We start from the raw sequence: 22,775 nt of genomic DNA on the forward strand, positions 1-22,775 counted from the left end.
TGGTCGCACTCTGCCGAGCCATCAGGCAGAAACGCTGACAGCACCAGCCTGTGCCAAGCAGCAGGCAGACACACGAGGGGAGAATGGAGCTTCTTATTCCTTACAGCACGCATTTGTACAGCTTCCCTCCTCGACCCATCCGTGTGGTTAAGCAGTTAGAATCTCAGGATTGCAAGTGCAAAGATGAGTTGGGGGAGTTCAGTCCTTTCTCCAAGATTTGTGCATTATTTTATCACAGTTGTATACATTCACAAGTAATGACTACACTTTGGTAGGTTAGACTGGCAGTGTGAAGGGATCAAATATCAAAGCACTCCCAGAGTTCAGGCTGGAATAAACAAAATCAAATATTAAAAATAAAATATATTTTTAAAACGTTGAATTTTTAATAAATTCTGTCAAGCTGAACTATGGTAAATTTATTCTATATTAAAGATGTTGATCATTTTAGAATAAAGAATATGATGCACTTCTATCCATTTGAAAATATTTTATTATAGGAGGACACATTCCAACTTTTTCCAGCTCTGGAACTTCCCTCTGCCAGTACACAAACCCGAAGAAGTGATCCTTATTCCTTGAAAAGACGTCCCAACAGTCTTCATTTTACCGGTAGATTCTTCGTGGCTCATGTAGAATGACACCACCTTCTTCCATAGCTTTCTCAAATTCCTGAATCTTGTTTAAAAGATAGACACAAATAAATAAAAATAAAAAATAAAATAAAATAATAATAATAAAAAAAAAGCCAGCAGCACTTTTATATCAGTGAGGACATGTTATATGGAGGGGTAGAGGTTAACAGCCTCATGGAAGCATAATACCAGGAACTGCAGCTTGTCAAAGCTGCCCTTCTGAGTGTTGAAAGGAGGGACTGTCAAGCCACATAAGAAAATTAATGGTGAAGAGAAGTAAAATTAATGCCCAAAAAGGAAAAAAGGGCCAAAGGAATAAGGAGATGGGTACTTGCCGAGTCACAATGGTGTTCCCAGGGGATAATGGCTTTAAAGTTCACAAAGTTGATTCCTGCTTCCAAACAGCGCTGTGCCATTACGCGGCCAAGGTTTTTGCATGCGGCTACTCCCTTGGGACTGTACAAGTGTCTCTTTATGGCCCACTCTCGGGTAGAGGCAGATACCACAACATCCCCGTTGGAGCGCTCGACAAAGGCTTCTACGTAATGCTGTGTCCGCTCAAGCCGTAATCTGAGTGCAAGAAAGAAGTAACAGAGGATTGTAATGTCTTTCCCAGAGAACATAGTCAAATGCTTAAATTACTCCCTTTATGAAATAAAATTGAATGTATTATTGTATTAATATTTTTGCTTATTAAGACATAAAATAGGACTCATGTTGGGAGGAAAGGGTTAAAAGCAGAAGAATGGTGAGGAGGATTTGCTTAAGTGACCTTGCAGCTGGGAATGCCCAAGCCTGGAGAATAATATTGCTATGGATTATGACTACTGCTTATCTTCTGTTTTGAGAAGCAGAATCTCTGTGTACAAATAGCATAGGTATTTCAAGAGCCTTGAAGCCTCTCTCATGGATATGCTTGAGCTCTCTGTTTTGACAGACAGAAGATCAAAGCTCAGAGATCATTAAAAGCACAGGGGACACCACAGCATGATGGTAAATCTAAATGCCCTTAATAAATGGGTGCCAACAGCAGGCTCACCACCTGCACAGGCTAGGTCTGCATGTTTCCTCCGCCTGGGTGTTGCTTTGAGATCCTCCAGTTAGCAAGGCAATGCAATAGGTGTACTCTTTGCATTTCAGCCACAGTTCTGTGGTTGTTCCAGCTGCCTGCCTGTGTCAACTCACACAACTCCTATTACTAGCTCAGAAGACCGAAATTACAAGAGCAACTTTTCATCAGTTACTCAGGGTCACAGTCCTACATTGCCTCAGACCAGCACCCACTCCAAGCACTGTACACCTGCACAGTGTGGAACAGATATATATGAGGGGAACTGCTCCAACAGAAATGGAACTTTAGGGTCACTATGCAGTCCCTTAAAAGCTTGAGCTGACACAGCAAGTAACAACTTGTTGAGATATACAAGTGGTCAGAAAGTACCTCATCACCTCCACACAAACCAGTAGAATATTTATTAGGAGCAATTATTTCTTATTGCACTGAGACAGTGTCAGCTTTCCTACTATGAACAAACTGGATGGGGCTCTCCCCAGAAGAAGAAAATAAGGACTTTGAAATGCCAGCTCAAAATAAACTTATTTCCCAGAGAACACATGAAATTAAAAAATTAAAACAAAACCTACAAACATAAAACAACTCCAAACAGACTATTATGGTGCCTCAAATAAAACCATGAAGCATGGTAAGCACAGGAGTGAGAGAATCCCAAGTTAAAAAGCTGTTGCTTAGGCAACATTACTGTTGCCTTAACAATAGATGGAAAAAATTTGACCACATATGCTTTCATGTGCTACTAGTCTGCTCTTCTCTGAACACAGATGCCTGCTGTTTGAGAAACACTAAAGTGCTAACTGATTCAGCAACCCAAAATTCACATTGTGTATGCGGGTTTCTGGGCGTTTTTTTTGTTGTTTTGTTTCTTCTTTTGCAGTCTTCATTTCTGGTAGTAACTGCCTGACTCACCTGTGCCAGAACTCACGTTTTGGCCACGTTGTCTTCCAGCCACGCTCCTTCCTAGCCAGGGCCATCTGCTCCAAGTTGCGAGGATTTCTGTTAGTGAAGTTTGGGGCAACAACCTCATTTTCACTTGTGTCCACTTCAGTCTCAGTTTTGAGACTGGCTGTAGTTGATGCAAAACGAAGACCTTGGCGGGGAGACCAGATTAAAAAAACACCGAAGTTTAAAAAAAACACGTAGCGCAGACAGTAGAATAGATATAGTACAGAATGACACAGCTTATAGAAGTCAGCAGGGCAAAATGATCTTGCTTTTATGTTTTAAGCACTTAACAGATGAATGACAAGACATCAACCTGCTTCCCTAGTTTATGAGCTGAACTGCAAGTACATTAGCAGTTAGAAACTTACACGTTTCTTAAGCTCGTATATAAAATATAAACTCACGTGTGACTAGGAGATCCCTAGGACCGAAGCTTTACAAAACACTGAAAGCGAAATACACACGGAACGAGAGACAGCGCTACCAAATAACAAGGTATAAACCCTTCATCCTTGGCACAGAAGCACCGCCAAGACACCCGGCCGCCGGATGGCCCCGGGAGCACGGGGGCCGCGGAGCCGCCGCCGGGAGAGGCGGGCAGGGCGAGCCCTGGGCTTACCCGCTGCACGGAGCCCGCCGGCCGCCAGCAGCAGGCGGCTGCTCAGCGCCATGGGGAGCTGGGCCCGCCACAGCCCCGGGCGGCCGCCACTCCCCTCCCTCCGCTCAGGGACACCCGGGCGCCGCCATGCGCGAGGGGCGGCGCTTCCCTCGGAAGCGGCCACGGGAATTCCGCCCGCCGGCGGCGGGGTCAGGCGGAAGCACCGAGCGCCGCTCCCGCCCCGGCGCCTCAGCCGCCCCGGCGCTAGCTCCCCGGGGAAGGGCCCCTGTGCCGTACGCGCGTCTCACAAAGCAAAGCGAGAAACGCTGCCCTGACTCCGGGGATCATCTTTTAACTTCTCCCCGTGGAAAAAGGGCTTCAGGAAATGCCGGCCTCCAGAGACTGGGTCGGCTTTTCCTGAAACGGGTGTAAGGAAGAGGGGAGAGGTTAAGAGCAACAATGGGTGTTTCGGGAACTACTATCATCCTGTTTTAGGCTTCTTTCCTGCAGCACACAGGTACAGCAGAGCTTCTCTGCCTTCTCACAGCGCTCTCCTGCAAGCCTGATTGTGCAGGAATCCTACTTCAGGGCTGTATTTAACTGCTGTAGTCCTGAAAATACATTTAATGAGAGAACTAAGAGCAAACTGTGTTGAAAGGAGGCTGAAGGCCGGGTAAGACCCTGGCACCACCCTGGTCACTGCCGCAGGAGGCAGGCACAACTCTGGCTCTGGAGGTCACGCCTGGCCCCACAATGTTCCCGATTGTCAAAATACAAGAAGCCTGTTCACACCGTGCCCTACGAATCTTGCACCCATTACATGCCCCTACTGAGCCTTGCCGTTCCCTATCTCCCCGCCACTCCCTGAGACTTTTTCCTCAGACTGTGGCACGTCCTTCCCTATCCTACAAGCATTGCCATTTAACCTAGACATGGAAAAGTGGTAGGATAATGGGAACAGTTACAGCTCAGAGAACTTCCAACGATACAATGGTGCCATCACCACGTGCAATCGCAGCCATGACTTAAGGTAATGGTCATGAAAAGTGTTTTGCCTAAAGCATCAGCTTGCATCTCAGTTTCTCCAGGAAGCAGATACTCAGCTTCTTCATCTTTTGCCATCTCAGAACCTGAGATCAGTCTCGGAATTTGCAGCCCTCCCCCAGGACTCGGGGTAGAATCCCAAGCAATGAGTAACGTGTTTCAGAAGGGCAATTACAGCCATGCATGTCCAGGTCCCCTCTTTGGGAAGCAGGCTATTTCCCGGTGCTGGGCAGCGGGCGCCATTCCCGCACCCGTTCTTTGTCCCGCCACCGGCGGGACCCCCGCGCCTGCGCGCCGAGGCCCGCGACAGCTTCTAGAAGCTCGTGGAAGCGCGCCTGCCCCGCCCCGTCTCGCGGCGCCTTTGTTCAGCCGCGCCCGCCAATCGCGGCTCGAGGTCGGGCGGTGCCGCGCCCCGGGATTGGGCAGGCTCGGAGAGCGGCCCCGCCCCCGAGGGGCGTGCCCCGTCCCACCGCCCCCTCGCGCAGGGGGGCGCGTTCCCAGCGTGCCTCGCGCCCCGGCCATCCCGCCGTTCTGCGCCCTCCCGTCCCTTCCCTGATTCCCTGTGCGTGTGGCGCCGCGCCCGGGCGGGAAGATGTCGGCGATGGAGGGGCCCCTGGCCGTGTTCGGCGAGCGGACCAGTGGTGACACGGTCCGCACGCAAAACGGTAACGGGGAGGCAAGGGCCGGGAGAGCGGGGGGGGAAGGGAGGGGCAGGAAGGAGCGAACATGGCGCGGCCATGGGCACCCTTGCCATGTGCTCACCCGCCTCGGTCTGCCCGGGAACTGCCGCTCCACACGACAGATCGCTTCCGCTCCGGGCCGCTGCTGCCTCCAAGGAGGAAATAAAGGAAGGAAGGAGGGAGGGAGGGAGGCAGGTGGACGAGAAGGATACGCCATCCCGCGCCGCTTCCAGGAGTCTGAGCGGCGACGCGATCCCGCGTCCCCCGCCCTCCTTACCTTGGTAGGAGCAAACACCGGGACGGGGCGGCTGCTGCTGCTCGGAGGTCGCTTTGCCTCATCCCGGCCGCGTGGGGCCTGAGCCTGCAAGGCCTGTGGGGAATTCTGCAGGGGAAGGTCTCCGCTGCCCAGCACAGGGAATAAACTGCTTCGGAGAACGGGGACAGCTCTGGAGATGTCTGTCTGTAACTGTGGTTCTCAAACACTCACTGCTCGGGATTGTACCCCAAGTCCTGGGGGAAGGCTGCAAGTTCCGATACCGATCTCAGATTCTGAGTGGACAAAAGACAAAGGAAGTATCCAAAGACTTGCTTCCTGATCAAACTGAGATTCATTCCTGTAGCTCTGATACTTTAGGCAGACCGCTTTAAATTTACGAGCCTTGCCTTAATTCACGAATGAGATTCCACGTGATAATGTCAGCTTTGGTACAACGCTATTTCTTCCAGAAAGCTGCCATTAATCGTCATTAGCAAAACAAATTGTTGTGTTGTTTGAAGGGGTCTGAGTATAACTGTTCCCATTTAACTACCACTTTTTCAATTTCTAGATTAAGTGGCTATGCTTGTGGGATAGAGAAAAACTTGCCATGGTCTGAAGGAAAAGGTTGATTGTATCTTTTTCCTATATGAAGATGGCAGAACAAACTTTAAATGAGTGTTTTAGAGGCTTTGTGTAGTGACTCAAAGGTCACTTTTCAGTGACTTAGTTTCAGAAGTCAGTGATGTTTTACTAGTTGATGTGTGATGATTCTGTCGTTCTCTGTCTGCCCAGAATTGAGGATTAAATGAAAGTGAACTCTTGCAGTCAAAAGCAACAATGCTACCAACCCCTCCTAATCTAACACCACTGCTCCTCTGACCTCAGCCCTGCCCTCCATCTTACCCAGACAGCAGAGCAAGCATTCTTTCTCTGGTCACTCAGTTTTGCCAGGTTACCTAGCTAAACCAGCTGGGAGGGAAGAGTGAGGTTTGGCGCAGATTGTATTTTTTTAGTAGCAGCAAGCCTAGCAAAGTGAGGTAAAGCTCCAGGTTAGATAGGCTGAAATGTGATACTAGATCACATTAGATCACTTGTTGTCAAGTTCCTGATTTGTTGGTTCTTGGCACTATTTCTTATAAACCTGGGAATCATTCTAAAGCTGGGAAGATAAAACTTTATTTTTCATACTTCTTTCATTTATTCAGTTACTGCTGCATCTGCTATTGCCAATATTGTGAAGAGTTCTCTCGGGCCAGTTGGTCTGGATAAGATGTTGGTGGATGATATTGGGGTAAGTAATGTTACTTTAAGGAGTGTCAGGAGGACTTGTATTCCTGTGTAAAAGTGCTTCCATTTAGTGTGCTTCATAGGCCTAATGTGCATATGCCTGTTTTTTCTGTGGTTTTGAGAGGGGTAGGAGAACTGTGGTAAAATTGAGCATTGTCTAATGTGTGTTGCATCGGTTTATTTCCATCTATGGTGGCAGTAATTTATGTGGGACAGTTATTTCATTTTTCTAGGTAAGTTCTTGTAACCACTTAACATACAGATCAGATTGCAAGAACTGTTTCACCATGTTTCAGGTTTAAAGTTTTGACTTGTATATATCCTGGTCTCCACATTAGAAGAAAAAAAAAATCAAGTAATTGATAACAATTTTTTAAGCAATAGTTGGTATTTTAAAATATTTAAAGCAATTGAAGAAAGGTTGTCATTTTCTAGGCTGATGTAATAAAATACTGTGTTGGAGGGAGGTCTTTGCATGACTGGTGATCCATTATTTGCAAAATTGTTGATGAGTTTCTTAAACAAAGGCTTTTCTGATCAAAAGAAATTGCAGATTCTGCGCTGGTAACACTTCTGTTTTTAGAATGGTACTCATTAAAAAGAAGCAGGAAGGTTCTGGTATAGTTATTTTGCGGGCAATTGCAAAGAGTGATTTCTTTTTGTATGAACATTATGAAATGCAAGAGTGAAAGTGCAGTAGAAATATACCTCATATGCACATTTGATTTTGAAAATTAGGACGTGACCATTACTAATGATGGTGCAACCATTCTGAAACTGCTAGAAGTGGAACATCCTGCTGCAAAAGTCCTTTGTGAGCTGGCAGACCTGCAAGACAAAGAAGTTGGTGATGGGACCACCTCAGTGGTATGTAGCAAGTTTTACAAGGCAGATACATCAAAAGTCAGTGTTTGGATTTGGTATTTTCCATAGATGCTAGTTTCCATATGCAAAGTGGTGCTCTGGAAGGGAATTTTCTTACTTCTGTTTCGTTGTTGATTTTTTTTCCTGTCTTGAGGGTTGGTGATAGAATATGAATTTAGGTTTATTAATTTTTAACTGCAAGAAGTGAAGTACCGAAAAGGATACTGAGTATTGAAAACTTGCCTGAAACTTGAGATACTACAGAGACTGGGGGTTGGAATTAGTTAGCTCTCACCTCACAACAGAAACTGTTTTAGTTCTGCATTGAACAGGGCAGTTATTTTGCTTATGTGGAATGCCTGTATTTAGTGTGTGCATTTCAAACAGGTAATTATTGCTGCAGAACTTCTCAAAAATGCAGATGAGCTGGTGAAACAGAAAATTCATCCTACCTCCATTATTGGTGGATACCGACTTGCCTGCAAGTAAGAAGCTGATATGGTTGAATTTCTGCATTTTGTGACTGGGTTAATAAAGACTTTTAGGCGTCACTTAGAATGTGGTGCTTTGTTGTAGGGGTGGTGGGGTTTTTGTTGGTTTGGGTTTTCTTTTTTTTAAATTGTATTTCTGTAATCACATAATGGAATGACAAGTTACTGTCCTTGGAGAGCAATTGATTTTTTCCTTTTGCTCTTTGAGGTAACATTTAGAAGAGCTGAAATTGTGTAAATTTTTGCCTTTTTGTGGGGTGGTTCTTTACCAGGTTATTCATCTTTATTTTACAGGGAAGCTGTTCGCTACATCAATGAAAATCTTGTTATTAACACAGATGAGTTGGGCAGGGACTGCCTAATTAATGCTGCTAAAACATCAATGTCCTCAAAAATTATAGGAGTGTATCCTTTAACTTGATCAAGTGCGTGAAGTGAGAGTGTTTAATTGGAGAGCTTCAGTAGCTAGGCTAGAGTATCCTTGGCAGCAGTTTTTATGAACATGACACAGTATTGAAGCTGTTGTGTTTATAACAGGAATTTTACAGATATTGTGACCTGGCCTGAGGGAAACCATGTTCAAACTCTTCCCAATTTATTTAAATCTGGGTTGGCATATAGTGATAGCTTTTAAAGGGTATTGTTTCCTAACAATTGCTTTGCTTGTTAGGGACACTAGATAAAGAGTTGTGTGAATGGAAGAATGTGTTACAGAAGTACCTAGGGAGTGAATCTAGAGGGAAGAAAGCTGAATTTTACTCCACGGGCACAGAAAAACCTGCAGTTTTAGGTTTTGTGCAGACTGAATATAGGATATGTATTTTTCTTTAGCAACAAAGATATGTAAAATGCAGGTTTCATACTAGTCTGTCATAATTTTCTTACCAGTGTTTCAGCTTTTAGAATGACTCATTCTTTTAAGACATTGGTAAGGAGAGCTAGCACTTTCGTGCCTTTCTGAAGGTCTTTATTGGACACATATTTTGGGCACTGACAGTTATTTCTGTTCATGGTTTGTTTGAGTTTTTCTTTTTTCCTTAAACATAATTCTAGTGTCCATCTTCAGTTTTAACCTTAACAGCCTTTCAGTGATGGTGATTTCTTTGCTAACATGGTGGTGGATGCTGCACTGGCAGTTAAATACACAGACCAGAAGGGTCAGGCTCGGTACCCCATCAACTCGGTTAATGTTCTGAAGGCGCATGGTCGCAGCCAGAAAGAGAGCATTCTTGTGAACGGTTACGCTCTGAACTGCGTGGTGGGCTCACAGGGTAAGAACAGGCTGTGTTTCAGAAATCTGTGTCACCTCAGTCCTCTTCATCTTTCTGCATCACTTCTTACTGGCTGCGTTTGTTGCAAATCACGTGGGTTTTCAGTTCTAGGACAATTAATCACGAACATGAAATACTGCACTTCACCTGTGTTAGACTAGAGCCTGCCAGCTAGCAGGGATCCACAAAGTGTTGGTGAGTTGCTGTAGTTTCCCTAGCTCAGTGTCAGCAAGGTAACATTGTGGTCTGGTAGAACTTAAAGGCTTCCCTTGTGGGGAGGAGAGCCAGTGCCAGGTTTGTGGAGAACTGTTCTATTTAGCAGAGTTGTGCTGTGATTCAGTGATTTAGAGGATGTGAGACTGGTAGGTGAGATTGTCATGGTCATTCACATTTTGGGGACAGGGTATGTAAAAAGGTAACACAGGAAGGTCTTGATTGGTGTTTTTCTGCAGTAGGGCAGAACTGGAGGTGGAGAAGCAAACAGAAATCTGAAATGTGAAAGTAATGTTAATTTTAATTTCTAATGCTGACTTGATGTACTGTTAAATTGACTTGACAAAATCCTTCTTGCTTATTTTTCCTCATCAGGTATGATCAAGAGAATAGTTAATGCAAAGATTGCATGCCTTGACTTCAGCCTGCAGAAAGCAAAAATGAAGCTTGGTGTTCAGGTTGTTATCTCAGACCCTGAGAAGCTGGACCAGATCAGGCAGAGGTGTGTGGAAGCTTAAATAACTGAGGCAGTGGGGTTTCACAGGCTTGATTTGGTCTCTTCAGTTGAGATGGCTCAATGTGATTTTGGCTGAATGCAAGAGGTAAAAAAAGTTTTGAATGTTAACATTTCCCAGCTATACCAAATAGTAATGGAAAAAGCCTTCACTTCCAGAGGCAGAACTAGTACTAAGTCAGTTTTCATGAAATGCAAGCACGTTTGTGCAGTGGTCCATTCTTGAAGAGCTCTGCCTTAAGGTTTCAGGAAATTGCATGACAGGATGTGATAGTCTATTTTTTAATACCTTTTAATAACTTTGACATTAATCTTGCAGAGAGTCAGATATTACCAAAGAAAGAATCCAGAAGATTCTGGCCACTGGTGCCAATGTTATTCTCACCACTGGAGGTATTGATGATATGTGTCTGAAATACTTTGTTGATGCTGGAGCTATGGCAGTACGAAGAGTTGTAAAAAAGGACCTTAAGCGGATTGCTAAGGCATCGGGAGGTATGTCTATATAAGAATAACTGGTTTATAAATTTATTCTTAAAAGCAGAAGTTGCTGTTAGGGTATTTGTTACTGATTTTTAAAATACAGCTTCCTAACATTCAAGGTCAGGATGAGTGAAGCTGAGCCGCTTCTTTTTAGCTTTACCGCTTTACTGTTGCTTTTAAGTGACCTTTGTCAAAGTATAATAGTACTGTAAGTCTTGATTATTGAAGATTTACAGTGGGAGGAGAAAAAGCTGCCTTGCACTGTGCAGACTGGCCTCTTGGGGAAGTAGTAGCCATAATCTGTGTTTATTTAGAAGTCTTTATTATGCATGCATTCATAAGCCTCTGTTTAGACAGTTAAGTACATTGTTTAGATAGTTGAAGAAGAGTAAAGAACTTCTAAGTCACTAAATACATACCGATCCTGTACATACTTTTATCTGTCAGTTCTTAAATTTGGAAGAAAATATTTTCATTGTGGTAAAACCTGGGAACTTGTACTGGCTGTGAAAAAAGAAGTGCTGTAAAAGTTGAACAAAAGGAGCAGTCAGTTTACCAGTTACAAGCTGAAATACTGAATTGCTGCCTGAGAACTAGAAGTCTTGTTTAAGAAAACTTATTTAACACAGCTTTTATTTCTGTTTTTCTTTATGTTCACCTATTCTGGGAAGCGAGCAAAGGATGATGTGCAGGAATTGAATGTTAACTTCACTTTTTTGTTTGTTTGTTAAAGCAACCGTATGTTCAACCCTTGCAAACCTTGAAGGTGAGGAGAGTTTTGAGGCATTAATGCTGGGACAGGCAGAAGAGGTGATTCAAGAGAGAATCTGTGATGATGAGCTGATTTTAATCAAGAAGTAAGGATCCTTTTAAAAATACTCAGTTTTGTGTATGTTCTCTACTAAGTTTGAGATAAATTTCCATTTATTTACTTCATGCTATCTAAGTGGTTGGAGTAGTTACACACATGGGAAAGTAGTTATACACAAATCCAGTGCAAATTAGAGGTGAAAATATTGGTATTTAATCTCTTTTGCTGGAGCTGGATACATTTTGTGAACTGCAGTATATGAGAAAAGCAGATTACTAGACAGTTTTTACTTAAATTTTTGTTTATAAACAAGTGTTTGTAAATTGGCTTCCCTTTAGAGATGGTAAAGGGAAATAGGTATCATCTGAGTAATTTCATCTGAATAATGAGGTGTGAGCTAAATCTTTCCATTTGTAGTGAAAGGCAGTGTTCACTTGTGCTGCTGTTACTGCTGTCTGGTACCTGGAGACTTAAATATCAATTCATTTAACGAGAACATACTTTGGAAAATAAGTTTTTCACTGCTTCAGTATTTATCCTTTCTGGGTGTCCATGTTTGTGTGGTGTCATTTAAGTGTGAATTAAATGCTCTACCTCTGGCACTTGTGTGTCAGCTACATGGTGACAGCCTTTTCTATAACATTGGCAGTCAGCTTACTTGAGGGCTGTGCAAAAGGTGTCTTTCTTACTAAGTACACTTTGCCCTCTTTGAAGGGAAAATATCTCGTCATCACACTTTGACAGGTAGCTTTCTTTAAAAGACTAGAATTCAAACTAGGTGCTTGCATGTTAGAAATTAAAATGGTGACTACATTACAATGTATGTATCCTGCAAGGGGACATAACAATATTAAGATTTGCTTTTAAATGTTGAAATAGTGAGGCTCAACTGAACTCTGCTTTAGAAGAAAAAATTTATCAAGAAGAATTTTAATGTAGATACCATCCAACACAGCTGACTTCTATTCCTTTTTTTCTTAGCACCAAGGCTCGTACTTCAGCATCAATTATCTTACGAGGAGCCAATGACTTCATGTGTGATGAAATGGAACGATCTATACATGATGCCCTGTGTGTTGTCAAAAGGGTTTTGGAATCCAAGTCTGTTGTCCCAGGTGGTGGTGCTGTAGAGGCAGCACTTTCAATATATCTTGAAAATTATGCAACCAGCATGGTAAGTCTTGCACAAAGAAGCAATGGTGTGTATGCATTAGACTTGCACAGTGACTCTGCAAGCATTTATTTCCATCTATTAGAAGTCATTTCTGTGATTCATAAAAACCTAATCACCTTACAGAATCTAATATGGTTCTTTAAAATGGAGGATATGAGTTAATTCTTTTTCTGATTAGACTCTATGGTTCTTTGACCCAGGCACAGGTTTTGCATGTGAAAACCCCTACCTGTTAGTGCTGTTCTTGATTGTGGCTGTATTTCTTCTTCTCTTGTTTTGGCTATTGGTTTAAAAACTTTTTTTCTTCTTTCTAGGGATCACGTGAACAGCTTGCAATAGCAGAATTTGCAAGATCCCTCTTAGTAATTCCAAATACATTGGCAGTAAATGCCGCTCAGGATGCCACAGATCTTGTTGCAAAGTTGAGAGCATTCCACAATGAGGCTCAAGTTAACCCAGATCGCAAAAATCTGAAATGGCAAGTATCTGTCTGTTAGAAGGCTAGTAAAAATGATGTGGGTTGGTGACCTAGATGGAAAATTGTTCTCCAGTTTACTGAACCGTGATTTGCATAATTAAAAAAAATGTATGTTACCAGTGAACTCCTCTGCCCCTGCCCTTGAGTCGTGTGTATGTACTACTGTAACAAAGTAGTAGCTACAGAGCATACTCCCAGCTGTTTCTCTCCGTCTGACAGCATTCCTTCTTTGCAGGATTGGTCTTGACTTGATCAATGGAAAACCTCGTGATAACAAGCAAGCTGGTGTCTTTGAACCAACCATGGTCAAAACTAAGAGCCTCAAATTTGCAACAGAAGCTGCAATTACTATTCTTCGAATTGATGACCTTATTAAACTGCACCCTGAAACTAAAGAAGAGAGAGGAGGGTGCTATGAGGATGCAGTTCAGTCTGGAGCACTTGAAGAATAACTTAGGCTTTATTTATGTTTGTTTCACTTACACTTCCCACTCTTATAACTAAAATGTTAATAAAATAAGTGGTTGAATGTTGCTGCTATTTTCTTGTGAACAAACTTAATTTCTGAAAGTAAGCTTGGTCCTTTGCAGTGAGAATTTAGGCTCTAGTGTGTTAACAACTAGCATGCCTGCAGTAACCACTGCCCTCTTCATCATATCAGTGATTGAGTGTCAAAAAGTAACGGTGTCAGCTTATCTACTTTTAGGCAAAACAAACAAAATGTGAGTTCTGTTATTAGAAGTTTATTAGTAAAATGTTTCAAAGCTAGTTCACACTAGCTGTTCGTTCATTCCCGCACATTTATCTCTCAACGCACATGGCTATTCCCATTCCTCCTCCTATACAGAGAGCAGCAACACCACGTTTTCCACCAGTTCGTTCCAGTGCATATAGAAGAGTTACAAGGATGCGACAACCAGAGGCACCCAGAGGGTGGCCAAGAGCAATAGCTCCACCTTGTATATTGATCTAAAAAAAACCCAAAAATATAGTCAGTCAAGAACATTTAACTGGCTTAGCTGACTTTAAACATAAATAACTACTGGAATCTAGCCCTTGATTATTTGTGAGCTTGAAACCCCAAATATCACTTAATACAAGAAAGGGTATATGAGTGCAACAGCTGGTAATAATCAGTATTTTCTTCTGCAAGGGTGCTATCTTCACTCTGAAAAGGCAAATTTAGGGAGAGGAGAATAATACCTATGCTTTTTGCCATCACTGAAAGAACACTGTGGCAAATACACTTGCAGCAACAATTTCAAATTCTGAAATTGTTAAGTATGCTTGAGCAGTTGCCTGGATTTGCATAAAAATCCACTGCAACAACAATGGAACTTGTTCAGCTGGGAAACTGCTAGCAAAGCCAGTGGACAGCAGTGTGAGGAAATGCCTGCTGGGGCTCCCACCCTATTTGCTTACACCGAAGGGATTGCAAGAGAGCTGTGCTCATCCTTAAAATCCACATGCACAGAATGGGACAAGTTTGAATTACAGAGGGCAAACTAATGCCAGCCTACAAATCATTACCTTTTCTGGATTTACTTTCAGTTCTTTTGCTATTGCAACAGATAGTGATGCAAAGGCTTCATTAATTTCAAACAGGTCGACTTGTTCTAGAGTCCAGCCAGCTTTGTCAATCTGAGAAAACAATACAAATAGGACCTTATCTTTTAGGTTTTCCTCAGCACCACAGGAAACTTCCTAAGACAGAAATCAGATGATTTGAAGCTACCACTGCAAAAAAGTTGAAGGAAAACAATTTTTTATAGCCAGGGTTGATGACAGAATTCTTGAAGACTACAGACTTCATTTCAGACAAGTCAGTACAATGAGCTGTAATAATGCTGGCTGCTCATAAAAATCTTGACTAATTTTACACAAGTAATGGTGGTGGTGCAATTGTGAGAATCAAACTGTACCTGGTGCCCTTACTAGAAAAGCACTGGATTCAAAAACAGGCTTCAGCAAATTCAGAGCAATTTTTTTAGGACATAGCCTGATTCCATTAAGGAGTCTTTACTTAGAGGCTTTTACACAGAAAATAGTGAGATGTCAACCATTAGTGATCTGATTTTTCCACTCTCCTGCCTTTACAATGAAAGCTGCCACTTTAAGCTTTTCACAGGTGACTATTTTGGAAGATGCTTTGGCTCGTGTTTTCACTTGAGAAACTTGTGATGCAATTGCCTACTCCAGTACAAGCTTAGGCATGTTTCACATATATACACTTTGTTTCTAACAGCAATACTTTATCAGAATCATCAACAATGATGTTTCACAACCTAGGCGAGCCCAAGTGGTGCACCTCCGAAGCTACAGTCAAGGAGGAGAGCCTTTTTCTGCAAAATACACAGTATGGAGTATGCCAATCTTCTGGGAAAAGCTTAAGATACACTATGTTATTGTAACACTTAATCTATAACATGGTGATTCTGTCACTATAAAGTGCTACTCTAAAATTCTGAAGTGATAAACAAAACATGGAGCATGTGAACATTTGATAACACACATTAATTCCAAAGTTTAATCACAGAATCACAGAATATTCTGAGTTGAAAGGGACCCAGGAGGATCATCGACTCCAGCTCTTAAGTAAATGGGCCATAAAGGGACCGAAGCCTTGACTTTGGTGTTATTAAGACCATGCTCTATGAAGTGGTGTGCCCTTTCTCACACCATGTATGCAGTTAAAGGTACAGCTTGTCTGTCCCACAGTTTAAAGTAAAACTGTATTGTATATGCAGTCTTCCTTTAAAAGAACAGTTTGACATCTGGTAAGAAAAAGCTTCAGCATTACAGCTCTGATTTTCTTGCCTGTCCTGGGGTGACTTTATGACACTGGTATCAAAAGCCACAGAGCTTGGATGACTTCAAGTTAGACCTCCACATCGCCAGGACATTACAGAGATGAACAAAATAAGGCCTTTATACAGCATTAAAGTAATAAGGAACATTAAATCAAATCTGTTCTTAACTCTTTCCATGCTCAGTTCCATAGCTAAGCTTTACCCAGTAATCAGCTGGGGCTGCCGTGGGTTATGTGTGTATTAGCAAGCAGTATGGTACCAGCAGGGCTGCTCACTGAGGCACTGAGAACCTTATCCTGTGGACTGAACACTGAGCACATCAGTGGGTGCAGTAATGCTCTGAGCACGGTACATGTGGTTTTGGAATGCACCTTCCTGTTTAGTTACACCTGAAAGGAATCCAGTTTGTAAGCTCCAAGCTTTTTGCAGGCCAAACTGAAACACAAAGGGCACCATCCCCTTTGCTAATGCAGGTGGCACTCAGTGGCCCTTCCCTCATTGCTGTACTACAGCAAATATGATCAGGCAATGATCTGAAAATTAACCAGACACAGCATCAGAATCACTGAATTAGGTTAGTTACACACATCCCTGAAATTTGATCTTTAGCCTCCTAGGTTATCTAGGTATCCTTCCACAAACCTGACTAGTTTATGCTCTAAAGGCCATTTATACACATATGCACTTGGTTTTTCTTTTTCCAACAAGTAGGTACTAGCCTAGTAGCACTAGGATTCCTAACCTCATATACTACACTATTTGAGTGTTTTTCACATAGTTTTCTTTTTTTCCTACTAAGCTTTCTTTAGAACAAGGCAAAACCAAAACATGGCCAGAAAACAAGAAGCAATTAAAAGCAAGAGTTTTAACATAATAGATACATAGATAAATGATTACTTACAGCTTTCCTTATTGCTGAAATGGGCCCTACTCCCATAATAGATGGATCTATACCTGTCTGAGCCCAAGATACAATCCGAGCCAAAGGCATAAGACCTCTCCTAGCAGCTTCTGATTTCTTCATTAGAAGAACAGCTGCAGCTCCGTCATTTAAACCTGTGGAAAAAAAAACAACTTGTATGTATTTGTTGGACTTTATGGCTTTCACTGTACCACCTTCTCCAGCTAGCATAAAATGACAATCTAGACAAAACAAAAATCACAAAACATTTATTGGTTTAGGTCAGTATTTCTCATATCAGCCAAGTCTGTTCTTTGCCACAAACACTTGAAACTACATTGCTGTAAATGAGACACGTTTGTGATTCTATTTGGAAAGCAGCAGGTGGAAGAATCAAAGTACAGTCTGAAAAAGAAGCACATCAGATGTGTTAGGCAGGCTTTGGAAGGGGCAGCATAAGGACACAGCAAGATGTCTCAAAGCTGCTTGTGGCAGTCCCACAGGAGTAACATTTTCAAACAATGAATCATTAAGTTTTCCATTGTCCACACCTGCAGTGTCAGAAACCCTTAGACAGTTTAAAAGGAAATATTCTCTCCAGCCTATCAAATATTTCTGTTATTGTCCAAACCTTTGTATTATTTTATAGAAAACAAGGAAACAAAAGACAACTCTGTAAAGAAATCCTCCACCACATCTAAAATGGAGTTCTACCTAAGTTGTCAAACACATTGCCATTTTCTGCAAAGCAGTAAACATGCAGCAGCCACACCCCTCACAGAGACCCTGCCTTGAGCCACAAGGACCAACCTGAAGCATTAGCTGCTGTTACTGTCCCAGTTCCATCTGTCAGGAAACAGGGTTTTAACTTTGACATTGTTTCTAAGTTGCTCCCATGTCGAGGGTGTTCATCTGTTTTAACTTCTATTGGACCTGCAAAAGAGAGCATTATGCTTACAGGAGTGTCTCATCACACAAACACATCTCAAAGACAGCAAAAACAACACGCTGAGTGGGAATATACACCGGATTCCTTTCAAGCAAAAAGGCATTCTTATGCCTGAGACAGCTGCCAAGTCAAGGCAGCAAATGGCTGTAACCCTCTTTCTAGCAGGGCAGACAATTCAGGTTTTCTAAAACACAAGCAGCTAAAATACTGTCTGGTTGTGCAAAAGTTAGTATTGTTCTTGCTGTTCCTAACCCAACAGCTTCTCTTTCAGCAGGAGGCCATATTTGAAATGATATTTCTAGTCATCTTGTTACAAAGAGCAGTCAAGTGTCATTAAAAATTATCTAAACTGGTATCATTAAATAGTTTGTAGCTGGCCCAATGCCAGCACTTTTTCATCAGGGTCTATTCAATGGAATTGTTGAAGAACTGATTCATGATTTCTTTTTGGAAAATTCAGTTCTTGCATCTACCTCACAAGGAGCTGGGGAATTCCCTTGCTCTTGAAACAGACTTTTGGCTCAAGTATTGTAATAGCTCTGTTTATATCCCTCACAGATGTAAAGAGAAGCATACCCATTATATGTAACCTGACTACATAATTAACTAGTAACCCTAATTAATGTCACTCTGTATTTTACTAGGTGTGTTTGACAGATCAATATGACTGTTTTAAGTTTGGTGCAGCAGGAGTCTTAAGAAAATGAAAAATAATTGATTTTGGTACCATATCCAAACATGTGTTAAGTCAGTGTTTTGTCTAGGTTGTTACTATCTCTGAAGTAAAACACACTAGTAATATTTTCAGAAAGCTACACTGAAATACTCCACATTTACACTGCTTCTCTCTTATTTAAAATATAACCACTGAAAGCTGAAAAAGAGAGCAACAGGCTACATGCTTACAAAAAGGTTGTGTAAGTGGGAAACCATCCACTGATTATAGGAGACATAGCAGAAAATAGATTTTTTCCTTAAAATTTGGTCTCATTATCCATTCACACCTACCTTTCTTAGAAGGTACAAGAACAGGAACAATTTCTTTTGTAAAATAGCCAGCTTTCTGTGCTGCCTCTGCCCTGTTTTGTGACTGGACAGCAAGTTGGTCTTGCTCCCCTCTGCTGACTTGCCACTTATTGGCCACATTTTCAGCTGAAACGGGAACAAAATGCAAACTGACGTCAGGAAATGCCAAAATTTTAAATTGCAAAATTGTAAGCACAAATGTAGTCATTAATGTTTGCTGTAGCAAGCAGCTGAGTTTGTTTAACTGTTTTCATTTCGATTTCCTCATTTTGTTTACTCATGATTTTCTACTGTATTTTCACTTGAGGGTGAAAATTTCTGTGTGGAATCTCCTCCCAGATGATATTATCAAAGTAAACAGAAATGCAAACAACCTTTTGTAGTTTATTGCTTCTCTGAATAACAATGCTCAGATCTCTCTACAGCCACTTCAGGGAAAGGAGCAGCTCTGAAGTCACTCTGTTTCATAAGCAGGGTCTGGAAAAGCAGTTGGCTGACCCATCCAGGGTGCAATAACCTGAAGCTGCAGAACCACACATATCCACAGGACACTTTACGTAACTCCACCTCACTGTGAACCTGCGCTGCTGAACGCTCCAGTTACATACAGGGATTATTTTATTTATATTTTTTTCTGAAATTAGATTTCTCAGATGTAGAAGAGATGCAGAAAGATTAGCTCAGACAGAAGAAAAACCCAGAGCAGTAGCTTTACAAACAAAATGGAAAATGCCTTCAATGCCTTTCATTATTACATATTTCTTTCTTTCTTTTTCAAGACTACAACATAAGGACAGCTTGAAACACATTATCTGTCACATTATATTTCTGACATTTCCTGTCAGTGAATTCTTTCAGTTGACCATTTCATTTTATGGACTGTCACCACTTACCTGTTATGCCCATGTGATACTGATAAAAAGCATCTGTAAGGCCATCAAGGATTATAGTGTCCTGCAAGGAAGCCTCTCCCATTTTCACCCCAGCTCGCATATGAATGACATGAGGAGCCTGCAAAAGCGTATTTTGGAAGGAGTGAGATGTTTACATCTCCACTACACAATTCAGACAGACCACTGAAGAGACAGACCCCTGCCCAGTGGCTGGAAGTACCCATCCCACATCCTGGCAGTCTTTCTGGCTGCCCGCTCCGCCTGTCCCTCCAGAGCCTGCCGGCTGGCGTGCCATTTGGCCTGTGCATTCCCCTGGCAGCAAGGGGAAACTGCAAGTGCTGTTCCCTCCACAGACCAAATCTATCATTTCTGGGGCCACATGGCTGTGGCTCTTCCATCCTACTAGCCTGCTCCAGGTAGTTCCCAATTGCACTCTGCTGTCACAGAAGGTCAGCATCAGTGTCAGCACAGGCAGCTGAGCCCTGGCAGAAGAGGCCATCTGTTTGTTGGGCATCATATCACCAGCTCAGACCCATTCCTGAATACAGCCTTGGGATGAACACCTCAAAATAAAACTGCTTTGCTTTCATTCCAAGCTCTAATTGCTTGGTGAGCAATAACATTTTCAGTTATTCCTTCTCTAGGCTTGTTGCAATACAAAAATCCCATCTATTGCAATCTGTCACAGGCAAATCGTTCAGCACAACAGGGCCAGATGGAAATGAAAACGGAATTTTAAACGCAGTGTGTGTTTGCAGGGCACCTTTTTAGCAGCTGCAGTAGGAAGTCTTTTCCTTTTTTAAAAGAAGCGTGCTACTGAAGTCAACTGCTGCATGTGTAAATTCACTCACAAGCACAGCGACCCTTTTGATTTGCCTCCAGGTGCCAGCCTGGAAACACAGGGTTTCAACATGGGGCTCTTTGCTCCCGGTATGTCAGCGCAATGCGAGTCCAATCCTCTGCTTTACCTTGCTCATACTTTCCATGCCCCCTGCAACCACGATGCTGGAGTCTCCTGTCAGTATGGACTGAGCAGCCAGACACACCGCCTTCAAGCCCGACCCACAGATCATCTGGCAGCTCCAGGCGGGCACAGAGTACGGGATTCCCGCAGCCACACTGGCCTGCCGGACGGGGTTCTGGCCAGCACCTGTGGGAACAGGCAGCATTTTGCTTTTGGCTGCTCTTAAAAACAAAAACATCCACCTTGTCACTGTTCACAACAATACCCCAATTCCACAAAAACTTAGAGCTCACTCCTGCTTTTAGCTGGTGGGTAGAGAAGTGCCCAGCAGTAATCTATACACAGAAAACCTCTCTCATCTGTATTGATCAATAAATACCTGCTACTGATAGTTTTATATCTACAACTCTGCTTTTGATGCCAGGTCAGAGAAAACACTACTTCAGATCAGCCCTAGCCTGTTGTATGTGTAAGATGAGAAATCATTTAAATTGCTACTTGCTGAAGAGGTTCTTTTTGACATCTTCTGTCCATCACCAGCAGTTAACTTTCCCTGAGAGTTCATACGGAAACCAAAAGCACAGCTATGCACAGATGGACCTGAAAGCTTCCAGTCTCTGTTGAGATCCTGATGGAGATAATAGAAGCACTATATTCAAAGAAAACAGTCTTCATCTGCATCTCCCGAGGCCAAAGCTCTTTGTACGCAAAAAAAAAAGGACAAGGACAGCACACCATTCAGCAAGCTAAAAATACAGAGGAATCAGAATCATCTTAAACATAAAAATACGTATTTCCTTCCTCCACGTTTAAAATACAAACCTGCCTATGATTCTACTGATTAAACATTACCCTGGAAAAAGCAGGAGCAAGATCAAAACAAACAATTCCCTGTCAGCTATTCATTAAATAAAAGTATTTGTCTCCAAACAAGTGGCATCACATATCTTGCAGGTCGGTCCTGAAGACAAACACAAATGCAAGCCTAGCTCTTAAAATCTCAGTTACCCCATTACTTAGGATGTTAAATTTAGGACCTGAGATGACCAAGGTAAGAAGGATGCTGTAACAAAGAAAAGAAACTGACATTCACATATACACTGTTGGCTGCTTCATGGATTAAAAAATAACCCCAAACTATCCCCCACAATATCCTTTCCAAAAACCCATCCTTTCGGTCACCCAGAACGTATGGACAAGCAGCCACGATGCCTCTCAAGCCCTTTGTTAAGGAACCGTGTTCCCAATGGCAAGGAACGAGGTCCTGGGAGGTGAAACCTGAGCCGTTTCAATGGGACAACCCCGAAGAGATGCGGCCGCGGAGGGGGAGCGCCCGGCCCGTACCTGCGGTGAGGACCTGCCCCAGGATCACCTCCGACACCTCCTCGGGGGCCAGCCCGGCCCGGCGCAGCACCTCCCGGATGGCGGCGGCGCCCAGCTCGTGTGCGGGGAGCGACGACAGCCCTCCATTGAAGGACCCTGGCAGGGGGGGACACAGAGGGAGCGCGCTCAGCACCCGGACACCCGCCCGGCCCCGGCGGGAGCATCCGCCGCCCGGCGCGCCCGCCGCCGCCTCTCACCCACGGCGGTCCTGGCGGCGGACACGAAGACGACGGGGTCTGCGCTCATGGCGGCGGCGGCGGGAGCGGCAGTGGGAGCGGCGGCGGGAGCGGCGGTGGGAGCGGCGGTGGGAGCGGCGGGAGCGGCGGCGGGAGCGGCGGCGGGAGCGGCGGGAGCCCGAGCGGAGCGGCGGCCGCGGCCGGAGCGAAAGCGGAGTCGGCGCCGGTCCCGCCCCTCGCCCGCCGCCGGGCGGGGCGGGAGGACGGAGCCCGAGCAGGGGATTTGTCGCCGGGCACCCGAGGAGAGCGCGGGGGCCGGGCGGGCGGTGGCGTGGCCGGGCCGCCCCTGGGGCGATCGATGGGGCCAGGGTGGCCTTGGCCGGCTCCTTCCCGGCCCCTTCCCAGCGGGGGCGGAGGGAGGAGCGGCTCCGCCGGCCCGGCGGGGTCGGGCACTTGCCCGAGCCCCCCGCTCGCACACAGCGCCGGCTGCCCGCTCCGTCTGGATTATTAATTTACAAAATAAAGCGCGCGCGTCAAGTGCTCTCTTGTCATATTGTGGCTTTAGGGACAGCTTGTTTATTTCATCACGGCATTTCTTAGGATTTGCGTGAGCAGGGAGAAAGAATAGTAATTTGAATAAAACTATACCAAACTGCCTATCGCTGGTTTGATCTGCTCAGCAACTGATGCCCAGAGATTACCAACACCCAACTCGGCCTTTTAATTTTATTTTTTTTTCTTAATTTCAGCAGAAATTAACATATATATATATATATATATATATATATATATATATAAAAACATATTTATTTATATATTAGTATATATATATTAGCGTGCATGTGTATATA

The 22,775-nt window shown here is 43.6% G+C and overlaps 3 protein-coding genes and 1 non-coding gene across 5 annotated transcripts; 2 read left to right on the forward strand and 2 right to left on the reverse strand.

Moving 5' to 3' along the window:
• Window positions 1-470: 470 nt before the first annotated feature.
• MRPL18 (mitochondrial ribosomal protein L18) lies at window positions 471-3,460 on the reverse strand. Its single transcript, XM_086877182.1, has 4 exons — window positions 3,275-3,460; window positions 2,620-2,800; window positions 971-1,205; window positions 471-678 (listed from the first exon to the last, which is right to left on the reverse strand). Exons 1-4 carry the CDS (start codon window positions 3,324-3,326, stop codon window positions 607-609), a joined length of 540 nt encoding a protein of 179 aa, XP_086733308.1. The 5' UTR covers window positions 3,327-3,460; the 3' UTR covers window positions 471-606.
• TCP1 (t-complex 1) lies at window positions 3,447-13,362 on the forward strand. Of its 2 annotated transcripts, none has more exons than XM_086877180.1 (12): window positions 3,447-3,770; window positions 6,442-6,527; window positions 7,262-7,390; window positions 7,775-7,872; window positions 8,173-8,283; window positions 8,968-9,149; window positions 9,738-9,864; window positions 10,196-10,371; window positions 11,093-11,216; window positions 12,152-12,344; window positions 12,659-12,822; window positions 13,058-13,362. In XM_086877180.1, exons 2-12 carry the CDS (start codon window positions 6,507-6,509, stop codon window positions 13,272-13,274), a joined length of 1,542 nt encoding a protein of 513 aa, XP_086733306.1. In that variant the 5' UTR covers window positions 3,447-3,770; window positions 6,442-6,506; the 3' UTR covers window positions 13,275-13,362. The 2 variants fall into 2 exon arrangements, with proteins under 2 accessions (XP_086733306.1, XP_023780363.1); XM_023924595.2 differs by lacking the exon at window positions 3,447-3,770 and adding an exon at window positions 4,778-4,962.
• On the forward strand, window positions 5,771-5,906 carry LOC111927714 (small nucleolar RNA SNORA29). Its single transcript, XR_002863717.1, has one exon. It is a non-coding gene; the product is annotated as a small nucleolar RNA SNORA29 (small nucleolar RNA).
• Window positions 13,363-13,549: 187 nt separating the features above from the next.
• ACAT2 (acetyl-CoA acetyltransferase 2) lies at window positions 13,550-22,195 on the reverse strand. Its single transcript, XM_086877181.1, has 9 exons — window positions 21,946-22,195; window positions 21,710-21,844; window positions 20,370-20,551; window positions 19,402-19,519; window positions 18,491-18,634; window positions 17,344-17,466; window positions 16,534-16,688; window positions 14,353-14,463; window positions 13,550-13,791 (listed from the first exon to the last, which is right to left on the reverse strand). Exons 1-9 carry the CDS (start codon window positions 21,992-21,994, stop codon window positions 13,624-13,626), a joined length of 1,185 nt encoding a protein of 394 aa, XP_086733307.1. The 5' UTR covers window positions 21,995-22,195; the 3' UTR covers window positions 13,550-13,623.
• Window positions 22,196-22,775: the final 580 nt, after the last annotated feature.

The sequence above is a fragment of the Cyanistes caeruleus genome, chromosome 2 (assembly GCF_971803275.1).
Source record: "Cyanistes caeruleus chromosome 2, bCyaCae1.hap1.1, whole genome shotgun sequence".
Taxonomy (NCBI): Eukaryota; Metazoa; Chordata; class Aves; order Passeriformes; family Paridae; genus Cyanistes; species Cyanistes caeruleus.

Bases quoted from the DNA above. Each gene is read 5' to 3' on its own strand.
- MRPL18 (XM_086877182.1), bottom strand. From the start codon at position 3,326: ATGGCGCTGAGCAGCCGCCTGCTGCTGGCGGCCGGCGGGCTCCGTGCA. The intron at 2,801-3,274 runs GTAAGCCCAGGG...CTCCCCGCCAAG, and splicing joins CGGCGGGCTCCGTGCAGCGG to GTCTTCGTTTTGCATCAACT. The intron at 679-970 runs GCAAGTACCCAT...CTTTTAAACAAG, and splicing joins GGGAACACCATTGTGACTCG to ATTCAGGAATTTGAGAAAGC.
- TCP1 (XM_023924595.2), top strand. From the start codon at position 4,890: ATGTCGGCGATGGAGGGGCCCCTGGCCGTGTTCGGCGAGCGGACCAGT. The intron at 6,528-7,261 runs GTAAGTAATGTT...TTTGAAAATTAG, and splicing joins TGTTGGTGGATGATATTGGG to GACGTGACCATTACTAATGA. The intron at 12,345-12,658 runs GTAAGTCTTGCA...TCTTCTTTCTAG, and splicing joins AAAATTATGCAACCAGCATG to GGATCACGTGAACAGCTTGC.
- ACAT2 (XM_086877181.1), bottom strand. From the start codon at position 21,994: ATGAGCGCAGACCCCGTCGTCTTCGTGTCCGCCGCCAGGACCGCCGTG. The intron at 16,689-17,343 runs GTTGGTCCTTGT...TTTTTTCCACAG, and splicing joins AACAGCAGCTAATGCTTCAG to GTTTAAATGACGGAGCTGCA. The intron at 13,792-14,352 runs GTAATGATTTGT...GGTTTTTTTTAG, and splicing joins TGAAAGTAAATCCAGAAAAG to ATCAATATACAAGGTGGAGC.